The sequence below is a fragment of the Ctenocephalides felis genome, unplaced genomic scaffold (genome assembly GCF_003426905.1).
Source record: "Ctenocephalides felis isolate EL2017-DRISC unplaced genomic scaffold, ASM342690v1 CF-g0.4_SCAFFOLD_03573, whole genome shotgun sequence".
Lineage (NCBI taxonomy): Eukaryota > Metazoa > Arthropoda > Insecta > Siphonaptera > Pulicidae > Ctenocephalides > Ctenocephalides felis.
The window spans coordinates 24,374,172-24,387,205 of record NW_020539727.1 but is presented as its reverse complement, the minus strand read 5'-3'; the positions used below and the strand labels follow the sequence as shown (position 1 = coordinate 24,387,205).

At 28.0% G+C, this 13,034-nt stretch overlaps 2 protein-coding genes across 3 annotated transcripts in view; one reads left to right on the top strand and one right to left on the bottom strand.

The window, feature by feature from the left end:
- Positions 1–812: 812 nt before the first annotated feature.
- On the top strand, positions 813–1,538 carry LOC113389811 (glycosylphosphatidylinositol anchor biosynthesis protein 11-like). The gene is made up of 2 exons (XM_026626818.1): positions 813–1,256; positions 1,313–1,538. Exons 1-2 carry the CDS (start codon positions 1,075–1,077, stop codon positions 1,536–1,538), a joined length of 408 nt encoding a protein of 135 aa, XP_026482603.1. The 5' UTR covers positions 813–1,074.
- A 1,425-nt stretch (positions 1,539–2,963) lies between these two features.
- Positions 2,964–13,034, bottom strand: part of LOC113389158 (lambda-crystallin homolog) — a 31,316-nt gene continuing 21,245 nt past the window's right edge. Inside the window, exons 1-6 of one of the 2 annotated variants that reach the window (XM_026626214.1) lie at positions 9,363–9,400; positions 8,330–8,517; positions 8,014–8,204; positions 6,184–6,359; positions 4,665–4,851; positions 2,964–3,189 (exon numbers count right to left, since the gene is read on the bottom strand). In XM_026626214.1, coding sequence (XP_026481999.1) covers positions 3,016–3,189; positions 4,665–4,851; positions 6,184–6,359; positions 8,014–8,204; positions 8,330–8,517; positions 9,363–9,400 — 954 coding nt within the window. In that variant the 3' untranslated portion in view covers positions 2,964–3,015. Of the gene's footprint in view, positions 3,190–4,664; positions 4,852–6,183; positions 6,360–8,013; positions 8,205–8,329; positions 8,518–9,362; positions 9,401–13,034 lie in introns of those variants that run through there. The other variant, XM_026626215.1, reaches the window with a different exon arrangement.

The following is a 13,034-nucleotide window of genomic DNA, read 5'->3' as shown; positions in this document are numbered from 1 at the left end:
TAATTGCCTATTCACAAATCCCATATACATTATCTACATTCAAATGCAATTTTAAAGCATACCGAGTTGCTGTATAGACTTTTCATATTAGAACGAATTATAGATTATTTAATTTTAAACAATATTGCTATATATTGCTTTTCTATTAAACCTTTCAAAAGTTACAAGGAATTTAATAAATAACTGCATGATATACAAAACATATAAGTTGTATAAATAACTGTAAATAATTTTAAATCAATAAAAATAATAATAATTAATTATTATTATTCTAGTTATTATTATTACGCGACTCACAGATTGACATTTGCTGGTTTTGAACAAAAATACAAAATGGCGTAAACTGTCAAACGAGCTGTCAAATGTCAATAGAGGTTAATATTTACATTTTGAGTGTTTTTTGAATTAAAAAACAACTAAAATAGATTCTTAAGGTGTTGTAAATACTATATAATTAATATTAGACGTGCGTTATAAAAATTTAATCCATTTAAATAAAATTTAAATGTGTAAACTGATTTTTGTGTTTTGTAGGTTAGGATTGCAAAATCACTATTTGTACTTAAAAAACGCTGTAAAAAGTTTTCAAGACGTTGTATACATCATTCTATAAGTATTAGGTATGTATTCAACAAATTTGTATGCATTTTAGTCAGATGTAATCAGATATTTTTACCTTGTAGGTTAGGTTTGCAAAATAGGCTTCACACATTTATCTAGTACTAGTATGTTATATATCTTACAAGCACAATGTTAACTTCATTTATCTTACCTTCAAAACTTGACACATTGTCCCAAAAAATAGTCCTATTCAACTCCACCTTCTCAATACTATGTTACACATTCCTGTACTTTATTCTGCAATATTCAGAATACAATATATATACTTTAGGGTCCTCCAAATCTTGGCCCATAATCTTTTTCATATTCATCCAAGAAAGTATAAAAACTATCTATAAACATATACAAGGTGATACCAGTCGTGACTTTAAGTTACCCAAAGGCAGCAGAAAGGTTACGTCCAGACGATTCAGGGTTAAAGACTTATTTTTTGCTTCTGTTTTGTTGTTGGTGATGTATGTAAGTTTTTGTGCCTTGTGTGTGTTACTGGGGGCACCCTTTTTGACTAAACATGAAGAAACATTGTGGTTTTCTTTGTTGCTGGTGATTCTTGGAGTTTTTTATATGATTTCCACGCTTGGATGTGAAGGGACTTTGAATATACTCTTTGGGGGCAAACAAATATTCAGCGATGGGTAAGATATAAACTACATTTTGCATTACTTACAATACATTGATGTATTTGTTTTAGTATGTCCGAGTACCATAGACAAAGAGTCTTCCTGACTCTTGCAGGAGCCTGGTGTGGCACGTTTGCAGTTCCCTTGGACTGGGATAGGGCTTGGCAAAAGTATCCGATAACTGTTTGTTTAGGAGCCCTTGTTGGAAACTTTGCAAACGATGTGTTTAGTTTAATCAGCATTGTTTATCCCGCTTGTAAAGGATTTTATGCTAAGAAATGGAAGAAAGTTAAATAAATAAATAAATATAATATATATATATATATATATATATATATATATATATATATATTGTAAATTGATACCAAAAAGTATTTTCAATAAGTTAGTACAATAATTTAAGTAATATATTAATTTGTATAAATATAATATATAAATATAGTCAATTTTGTAGATGAAGTATTGTTTTTGCTATTTACTACTTTAATTATGTTTTCAGAGTATACTGAGTTGTTGTAGGGTCTTGTGTTGTTAGACAATGTTGTTTATTATTTAATTTTGCACAAATTTCCCGAAGACACCTTTTAAATATTGCAAATCCTTTAAAAGTTATAAATTATATAACAAATGTCCATTTGCCTGTTTTCTTGATAAATTGTTCTCTGCAAGTAATTTATTTTCTAAACTGTTTTATATTATTTATATTAATTTATAAGTATACCGAGTTGTTGTAGGGTCTTGTATTGTTAGACAATATTGTTGATTATTTATTTTTGCAAAAATTTCACAAAGACACCTTTTAAATTCTGTAAATATCTTAAAAGTTAATTAATTAATTAAATTATGTAACAAATAAATGACCATTTGCCTGTTTTCTTAAATAATTGTTCTCAGTAAGTAATTTATTTTCTAAAATGTTTTATAAGTATACCGAGTTGTTGTAGAGTCTTGTGTTGTTAGACAATGTTGTTTATTATTTAATTTTGCACAAATTTGCCAAAGAAACCATTTAAATATTGCAAATATTTTAAAAGTTATAAATTATTTAACAAATGCCCATTTGCCTGGTTTCTTAAACAATTGTTCTCCATAAGTGTTTGTAATTGTTCTCCATAAATGTTTTAAAAGCATATTGAGTTGTTGTAGGGTTTTGTATTGTTAGACAATGTTGTCTATTATTTAATTTTGCACAAATTTCCCAAAGACACTATTTAAATATTGCCAATATTTTAAAAGTTATAAATTATTTAACAAATAAATGTCCATTTGCCTATTTTCTTGTATAATTGTTCTCAATAAGTAATTTATTTTCTAAAATGTTTTATAAGTATACCGAGTTGTTGTAGGGTCTTGTGTTGTTAGACAATGTTGTTTATTATTAAATTTTGCACAAATTTATCGAAGTCACCTTTTAAATATTGGAAATATTCCGAAAGTTATAAATCATTTAACAAATAAATGTAGTTTTGCTCATTTTCTTGATAAATTGTTCCCGTTTAGTAATTTTCTTTTCTAAAATGTTTTATAAGTATGTTGAGTTGTTGTAGGGTCTTGTATTGTTAGACAATATTGTTGATTGTTTAATTTTGCACAAATTTCCTAAAGGCACCTTTTAAATATTGAAAATAATTTTTTAAAAGTTATAAATTCATCTAAAAATGAATAATAAATTCGGTAATAAATTGAAAAATATATTTTTTACGTTAGCTTTACCATCAGTGTTATTAATATTCTTCTAAAAATTCATAAATGCAAAATTCTTCTTCAAGAGTCTTCAAGATTCTTTGTTCATTTCATTTTTGAGTTGACTCAATTTAGTGAGACAATTGTCCCTCCAAATTCTTCGTTTTTCCAACTGATCAAGGGGGCACATCTCTTCCAACTGTCTTGCAACTTCTAGGGCTTGGGGCCCCTCCATTTTTGGAGTTGGACCCATAGTTTCACTAACCTAGAACCAAAATATATATTTGTAAACCTATATTTTATTATTAACTTTATTATATAAATTTTGTATTGAAATTGTTTTAGTTTTAAATTATTAAAAACGTATTTTTATAAAAAGTCAAGTGTAAAACAAGCTTTACAGCGCTAAAGCCGGCATCACACTCTACCTGCGTCATGTAAAGTCATAATCAACCGTCATTAACAAAATGTCGAGTGATGATACGGCCTTAAGCTAAAGCTTGTAACACACTATGCAAATTAAATAAAATTTTATTTTATTTTTAAAAAGTGGTATTTTCGTAATGGTAGAGAAAATCTTATTCAAAAAATGTTATATGCAATCACTATGCAGTTTTGATAAAATAATTTTATTTTTAAAAAGTGTACTTATATACTAGCTGGTCCGGCAAACGTTGTTTAGTCATAAAAATATTTCTAGAACACTTTTATTATATAGTATAGTATATATGTGTGGTTTAACCACTGCAACAAATGCTTCATATAAATATTTCTGGTATATATTAATAGTCATTGCAAGTGCCAGCTTAATCTGAAGCTGTTTTTATTTATATTAAATTGTCTCATTTTGATCCATTATTATTAAATCATTCAATAACATAAGACCCTATAACAACTCGATATACTTATAAAACATTTTAGAAAATACATTACTTACGAAGACCAAATATGCAAGAAAACAGGCAAATGGACATTTATTTGTTAAATAATTTATAACTTTCGGAATATTTGCAATATTTAAAAGGTGTCTTTGGGGAAGTTGTGCAGAAATAAATAATAAACAATATTGTCTAACAACACAAGACCCTACAACAACTCGGTATACTCTGAAAACATAAAGTAGTAAATAGCAAAAACGATACTTCATCTACAAAATTGACTATTTTTATATATTATATTTATACAAAATAATATATTACTTAAATTATTATACTAACCTATTGAAAATACTTTTAGGTATCAATTTACAATATATATATATATATATATATATATATATATATATATTAGGGTGGTCTTTAACAAGGACATTTTCGAATTTCTTTGCTCCCAAGGATGCAAATTCTTCCAAATAAATAAATGAATCTCTAATAGTATTAGCTCTTAATATAAACATTTAGATAGAGCGCACGCCAATTGAAAGTTTCTTATATTTATTATTAACATACGTCATTAAGTAAATTTTTGCGCCATCTGTACGTGAACTCATATATGACACATAAGAATGTTCATAAACCACTTAAACTCTAATTAAATTCTATTCATCATGGAATCAAGATTAATTTTGCAGCAGAATATTTATTTAATTGGTGATGTTGAAACTCAAATTATCATCTTGATTCCATGATAAATAAATATTATAGAACAGCCTACATGGATTTAATTAGAGTATTAAATTAGCGATTGATCTTTTCTGAATTTCTGGTATTCTTACTAAATAAATAATGTTTTTCTACTTACTGCATAAATTGTCTTGGAATATCTATCGCAGTAGCTTTTCATCCCCTCAGCATTCAAATGGGCTGTTTCCAAAGCCCCCAAAAAGGCATAACGCATCCCTAAACCTTCAGACATGACTTTATCGATATCCTTGACGTCCAGGACTTTCTGTTCAACCAATCTCCAGACTTCATTTAAAATAGCATACCTAAAAACCACAAAAAAACAATTAAGGATCAAGATTCACTTCTAATTTATCTCTAACTAGATGACCCGACAGACGCTGTCCTGTACCAATGTCTACAACTTTTTAATATAATATACTAATATTCACCGTTTACCTAAAAATAATAATTATTGTTTTTTAAATTACTCTTTACGCCGAAATGTATATACATTTATAATATGAGCGATGGTAAATGTAGAACTGCTTTAAATAAAATGATGAGTCTCAATTCCCACAACTATATTCGAAATTGAAGTCTTTTAAACGGTATAAAATAACCATAAGCAAAACATTACACTGATACTTCATGTTGAATTAAATTAATTTAATTTTTTATTATTTAAGACATCCAAAATTGCATCCTAAACTTCTAATTGATATCGTGAGGGTCGAATTGTATGTATTCATCTTTACTTTCCCATTTGTTGTTATAAAATGAAATTTTTACGAATTTTAAAAATATTGTGAAAAGATTTGTAAAAGATGCAAAGAAATTACATATTGAAAAAAAAAACCTTTATTGAAAATTTAATATTCGAATTTTGTGTTGGCGCCCCCTAAGGCGTGCGCTCGTATTTTTCGCATGCATCGCATTAAAGGTAGGACCGGCCCTGATTAATACTTAATTTCATATTTCAAGTGAATTAATTTGTCATATCCTGTTCATAAATGTATCATTCAATCTGCCATACATATATTGTATTTTATATTATTTTAATTTCTGGCATATTTCAGCTGCTTTTTGGTAATAATAATATAGACATTTTATTTTTCGTATTCATAATCATAAATTCATTATACATATTCTAATATTGTCTAGGTTCATAAGTAAATTGAAATTTTTGGAAGATGATAGATTTCATTTGTTTTCAATGCAAACAATGATATGTCGTTTTTTGCTATTTTTTCCATTTATTTCTACAATTTTGCATACATCCCAGTGCTCTATAATCACATACATCCTAGAATATTCCCTTAACAAACTTCAGAAATATTTATCAAAATCCGAATAATCGTTTAGGAGGAGTATACAGTAAGTGCTTGTAAATTAATATGAACTTTATATAATAGCAATAAAGCTCAAATTGATTGATTTTCGTTAAATCGTTAAACGTTTGTATGTAAAAAAGAAAAGGGCTGTTTTTAGTGTTTTCCCGGCAATTATTCGATTTTTTCTCGTCGTAAGAACCATTCTTGGACTTCAACGAACATTTTAAAAAAAGAATTAGCCAAATTGGTCCAGGAGTTATGCGCTTACCAACACATTTTGCGATTCATTTTTATATATATATAAGATTTACCAATTGGACGTACTGAATTCTATTCAAGGCGAATCCCTCGATTTCTCTGGTCAGGGAAACAGGAGCCTGACCAATTTCTTCCATCAATTCTCTGGTTTTGGCAGCAAATTCAGGTTTTGTCCAGGGTGCTGGTACTATTTCAACCAGGGGAACGTAGTATGGTGGATTTACTGGATGAGACACCAAAACCTGGGAAAAAGGCAAAAATTTGCACTAATCTAGGAACAACTGGCGATATTTAACTTCCCGAATGATTACAAATTATAAAATAGATTAATGCACCAAATTTTTAAATATATTTTAAAAGTCATTTCAATTGCCATTTTGTAGTATACCGAATTGATGTAGGTTAAACAATATTGTTAACCATTCAATTTTAAACAAATTTCTCAAATACAAAAGTTACTTTAGACAAATGCTCTAGAAGATATAAATAATTTTATAAATAAAGGCACCTTAGGTACAGCGAGAATATATTTAATTTCTTATTATCTCTGAGTTGTTGTAGAGTCCTACAATGTTAGACAATCTTGTTCATTATTTAATTTTGTGCAAATTTGCCAAACACACTAGTTAGTTTTTAAAAATAGTTTAAAAGTTACAAGTGATATAATAAATAAATGCGTAAAATTGGCGCTGACTAATCGTGACTTCCCACAAAGTTTTTTTATCATTTCATCATTAATATTGATAAGGTAATTCTTAGATAATTTAATTATCCATATTGGATTAGTTAATGATATTTTACCTATAATTATAAATAAATATATGTATATATACAATTAATTATGATAATTAGATAATCAAATATGATATGGCATCGTATTCATTATCTATTTCATAATTCTTAATTTTTTTATCTACTGATTAAAAAAAAAACACATATTTGTTTTGGAGTTGCTAAATTTATATCTATTTTCTAATAATACTAAATTTCGGTACTAATTGAGATAATTGTAGTATTTGAATTTCGAATGTATATTTTATTATAGAGACATTTTTCTATGTTTCACCCTTTTTTTATTAGCTTAGCAGAAACTAGATAAAATTTACTACATTTACAAAACTGTTATATACACTCCAATAAAATAGTTTGCCAATAAAATAGTTACTCCAAAAAACTAGCCGGACCAGCTAGTATATACTAATACTAATACTTTTTAAATTTTAAACATTTTAAAAGTAGGATAAAATTTTATTTAATTCGCATAGTGTGTTACACGCTTTAGCCTAAGGCCGTATCAACACTTGACATTTTGAATATGACGTTTGATTATGACTTTACATGGCGGCGGTAGAGTGTGATGTCGGCTTTAGCGCTGTAAAGCTTGTTTTACACTTGACTTTACACAAATACTATTTTTTTGTAATTTTGTCTAATTACAAAATATTACTTAAAATCGCCAGAAAAATTTTGCTAAATTGGTTCAAATTTTGTCCTAGTCTAACCGGATAGTATTATCTAAATCATCATAACAATGTTGCTAAATTTTGTTCTGATCTAGAAAAATTTGGTGCATCAATCTATTTGAAAATTTGCAATTTTTAAATTATAAATAGAAACTAAATAGTGTCTTCGGATAATTTGTGTAAAATTACATAATAAACAACATTGTCTAATATCATAATGACCTAGGACAACTCGGTATACTCTAAAATTAATAACAATAGAAATTAACGTACTAATTTAGCTGGGGTGCAACTATTCAAGAAAAAAAATCATAACTCATAAAGTAATTGATCAATTTAAATAATCTTCTAGAAGAAAAATATACAAAATAAAATAATTTAAAAAGTAGTGGTATATACTAGCTGGCCCGGCTAGTATTAAGTCTTTTATTACCTGTGATCTGTGTTTCAGGTTTTCGCTGAACAATGATGGCATAAAAGTGCTGGTTGATGATGAAATTATGGTGTTGTCTCCAACGACTTCATCAAGTTCTTGGTATAATTTTTTTTTAAGATCCAGGTTTTCAGGAATGCATTCCTGGACGAAAAAGGCGCCCTTGACGGCTTCTGCTAAACTGGAGGAACCTAAAGACAAGAGGAAATGATTCAGATTTACTTGAAACGTCGAGGTAAGATACTTTATCTTAATTAGAGATAACATGGACTTTTTGATGATAAATCAAATGTATAATTTATTTCTATCTACTTACCAGAAACGCAGGAAAATTGCTGTTTTGCAGTCAATTTTCCTCTCAACAAATTTGCTGCTTCTAATCTTTTTAATTCTCCTTCAATATAATTTAAAGCGTCAAAAATCCTGGCGTCATCTATGTCGAAAAGCGTCACTTTGTAGCCTTGAGCAGCAAATAACATACTCCAGGATCTTCCTATTAGACCACTGCAAAAAATTAAAGTTTTAAGTATACCGAGTTGTTGTAGGGTGAAATGATGTTAGACAAGGTTGTAGATAATTTAATTTTAAACAAATTTGGTGAAGGAATCATTTAAATTGATCAAATGGTTTTGAAGTTATGGTAAATATGCTAAAGTAATGCACTTTACCAACAAAACATTATAGTATTTGATATTGATATTGATTTTAAAGTATACCGAGTTGTTTTAGAGTATTATTTTATTAGACAATATTATAGATTATTTAATTTTGAACAAATCTGCCAAATATTCTATATACTTTACTCAAATATTTCAAAAGATACAAAATTTATAATATACATGCGTTTTTTACCACCAAACATATATGTTTGTAAAAATATGATAGTCATTTTCTAAATTCATTTATGGGTATACCGAGTTGTTGTACAGACTTATAATGTTAGACAATATTGTTTATTATTAATTTTTGCACAAATCTGCCAAATATTCTATATACTTTACTCAAATATTTCAAAAGAATATGCAATGAATAATTGTCCTTGGCCACTAGTCATATTTTTGTAAAAAAATATTGTCAGTTTGTAAATTGATTTTTGGGTATACCGAGTTGTTATAGAGACTTATAATGTTAGACAATATTTTAAACAATTTAATTTTGAACAAATCTGCCAAATATTTTATATACCCTACTCAAATATTTCATTACTAAAATAATATTTTTCCCACAGATTTACATTCGCTGAAAACTCAAAGGTGAACCAACTCTACATCCACACGTCAAACTTTTACTCCCAAATTTGATCACAAAAATACAAAAAATAAAAGCATTTTCCAAAATTTTTTCTTTACCTTCCAATAATTCCAATCTTTTCCTTTCGTTCTGCCATTTTTTTCACAAAATTTGAATAATATTTCAATATTAAAAAAATCAAAAACAAAATGTACTACACTCGAGAGATAAAGAGACTTTTGTATATACGAACAGTGGCGGCCATTGGTATCGACATAGATATAAAAACAGGGGCGTACTTGGGGAAAAATTAGAAAAATTAATTAAAAAAGTAGTGCAAAAATTGGGTAATATATATATATATATATATATATATATATGAGTGATTTGTGAAAAAAATGTTTCCCGGTTTTATCAAAATTTATTCGGAATTTAATTAACAATGTTCAGTCATCTGAGCTAAAATAAAATGCCTCGTTATTATATAATAAGGTTGTCAAATATCTCCCTTCAGGCTTTTTGTATACAATCAAGAGCAAAAAAGCGGAAGGGAGATATTTGACAACCTAATATTTTTATGTTTAATATTAATTTTAAAATATACCGAGTTGTTGTAGAGACTTTTGATGTTAGACAATATTGTAGATAATTTAATTTTAAACAAATTTCTTTAAGACATCATTCATGTCAAATTAATAGTTTAGTTAGGTTTTATGAATTTTATAACAAAAAAATTAATTTTATCGCACCCAGATTAATTTTGTATTTTTAAAGTCAATTTTAAAGTATACTATATTTATAAGTAATATTATATTTTAATTTACTTAATACCAGTTCGACCCTGCTTATTATTTACTGGAGGCTTTGAAGATTTTATCGTGATAATTATATTTGATATATAATTGTAATCAGAACGTCATCTGGTTTGTTTGCTTTGTTTCCATATATTTATATATATATATATATATATATATATATATATAGGGCCGGTCCTGCCTTGCATGCGATGCATGCAAAAAATGCGGGCGCACGCCTTAGGGGGCGCAAAATCGAGTTTCCGAAATTAAATTTATAATATACTATTTACATTTTTTATTACTTATATAAAATTTAGAATACTTAATAAATTATAATAAACGATTTAACTTAACTGAAATGCGGAGACATGAAAAGCATATTTATTAACTTCCCGAAGGAGAAGTTTATGTTTTCATCAAAAAATCCGATTCGCTAATTTTATGTTTTCTCGACGTTTCAAGCCATTCTGAATCGAATGAGACCAAATTTGGAAAAAGTATATGTGTGTGTGTGTGTGTGTGTGTGTGTGAACAGATTTTTTGCCGTAAATCGACGTTTTCTCCAAAACGGTTGGACCGATTTCAAAAATTTAAAAGCCATTCGATGTATCTCGATGAGGACTATCGTTTCTGAGTTTTGTGCGGCGATCGGCCGGGCCGTTTCTTTGTAAATTGCAGAAAAGTGAAAAAATTTTCGTTCACGTTTTAGCCCGCAATTCTGAATCGATTTCGAAAATTCAAAAACCATTCGATAGATATTGGTTGGGAATCGTGCTGATTAGTTTTTGGTAAAGATCGGCCGGGCCGTTTTCTTGTAATAACGTTTTTTTAAAAAAAAATTCGACGATTTTTATGATTTTTTTTTGACGGTAGATACCATAGTTTTCTAGGTCATACTAAAATATTACGGCCCTACGACAACTCGTTTAGCTTTAAAAATTCGTCAAAGTTTGCAAAAATTGGTAGTTTTTTTGACATTTGTCAAAATTAGACATTTGATCGACGTTTTCTCAAAAGCGCCTGAACCGATTTCAGAAACTTAAAAGCCATTTGATGTATTTCGGTGAGGACTACCGCTTGTCAGTTTTGTGCGACGATCTGCCAAGCCGTTTCTTTGTAATTTGAAAAAAAGTGGTAAACTTTTCGTCCACATTTAAGCTCATCCTACCGAACCGATTTTAAAAAAACAAAAACTGTTCGAAAGATATTAGTTGGGAATGATACTGATCAGTTTTAGGTGAAAATCTACCGAGCCGTTTTCTTGTAATTAACTGTTGAAAAAAAATTTAAGCCGATTTTTATGGAATTTTTTTTAGCTATATATACCATGGCCTTATAGAACTTACTGAAATATTACGGCCTTACGACAAATAGTTTGATTTTAAAAATTCATCAAAGTTTGAGAAAATGAGTAGCTCTTTTGACATTTGTTTAAATTAAAATTAGACTATTTACTTGGTATAATGATAGAGTACTTGGTCTTGAACATAATAAACCAGTCCTGAAAACTGGTTCAATTATAAAAATTATTGATTTTTGAAAATTTGCTTTTAGAAAATACTCCGAGTCAAAGTGTTCGTTCGTTTTCAATTATGTGTAATAAATCCACTCGGAATACTTTTAATGACTCATAAATTAATTTATTTTTTATCGATTAAGTTGATTATTTAAATATATCGAGAAGTTCATGTAACTTGCCTCAAGGCTAAATACCAAACCAACTAGTTTTGCAATGTGATATCAGTAGAAACAATTAACCGATTAATAACTGTGGAAATTAGTAAATAACCGCTCTGTTTATTGCTTAATCTACTTATTCAATTTTTTCTTTGTTTGAAATTACCGTGGAATCGAAAAAGAAATTATCTAGTGTTCAATCCCATAAGCGCAAACCTGCAAAATATGAGATTAATTAATGGGCATTATTGACGAAAAATTGCGAGCTGATTTAGTTGAAACAGAACTTGTTAAAAAATATAAACAAATTATAATCGTGATAATGAAAAATAGGGAGTCAGTGCTTAGAAAATGGCATGTTTATTCCGAAAAATTGAATTGTAACTTTCATTTTTGTTGCAAATATTTCGCATCTGATGAACTTTGAAAGACATGCGTGGTTAGGGTTATGGAAATGAGACAAATATGAAAAATTAAAGCGAAATTTTTTTTGGAACGAAAATCTTAAGGCTTTTTTTATACCTAGTGGTGTCCATACTCTAAATTTAATAATTATTAACTATGCACTAATAATGTATATAAAACATAATTAGTTTTTTTTAAATAGTTTAAGGAATGTGTAATTTCTTTGCGTTTTTACTGATATTTAAACAATACTACTAAAATACGTTAAAAATTTAACTTTTAAACAACAATCTGATTCTGTGAATATGACGGGAATGCAAGGATGAATACAGGTCGGCTCTTACGATATAAATAAAGAGAAGTTTACGACGTAATTTTGGATATTGTAAATAATCAAAAATTAAATTAAATTAAAATTTAAAAAATCCAACACGAAATACAAGTGTTATGATTGAAAATGAAAAGCTAGTTTTTTTAGCTCCCTTGGCATGATTTGCTCAATAGAATAAATCGCACAATAAATAATTAAAATGTTTCAAAACCCAAATATTAATATTGCACATACGTTAAAAATAATTGAAAATTTAAAAATATTCCATTATAATCAACCCGCGAATCGCTTCGATTTTCTAAATAAATTTAAAATCAATGTATAAACGCGTATAAACGCTTCTATATTATATCTAATTTTTTGTGTACTAAATTCAGAATAATTAAAAATTATTTTTGAAAAAATATGTAATTATTTATATAATTTTAATGACAAACTGTTAAAACAGTTAAAATTAATAGGAGGGGGGGGGGGGGGCGCTAGAAAAAATGTTGCATGCGGGCGCTAAGGATCCCAGGACCGGCCCTGTATATATATATATATATATATATATATACTAGCTAACCCGGCAAACGTTGTTT

What these genes read in the sequence shown, in the direction of transcription:
- LOC113389811 (XM_026626818.1), top strand. Translation starts at nt 1,075, where the DNA reads ATGTATGTAAGTTTTTGTGCCTTGTGTGTGTTACTGGGGGCACCCTTT. An exon ending in AAACAAATATTCAGCGATGG is followed by an intron (nt 1,257 to 1,312) that starts GTAAGATATAAA and finishes TATTTGTTTTAG; the next exon opens with TATGTCCGAGTACCATAGAC.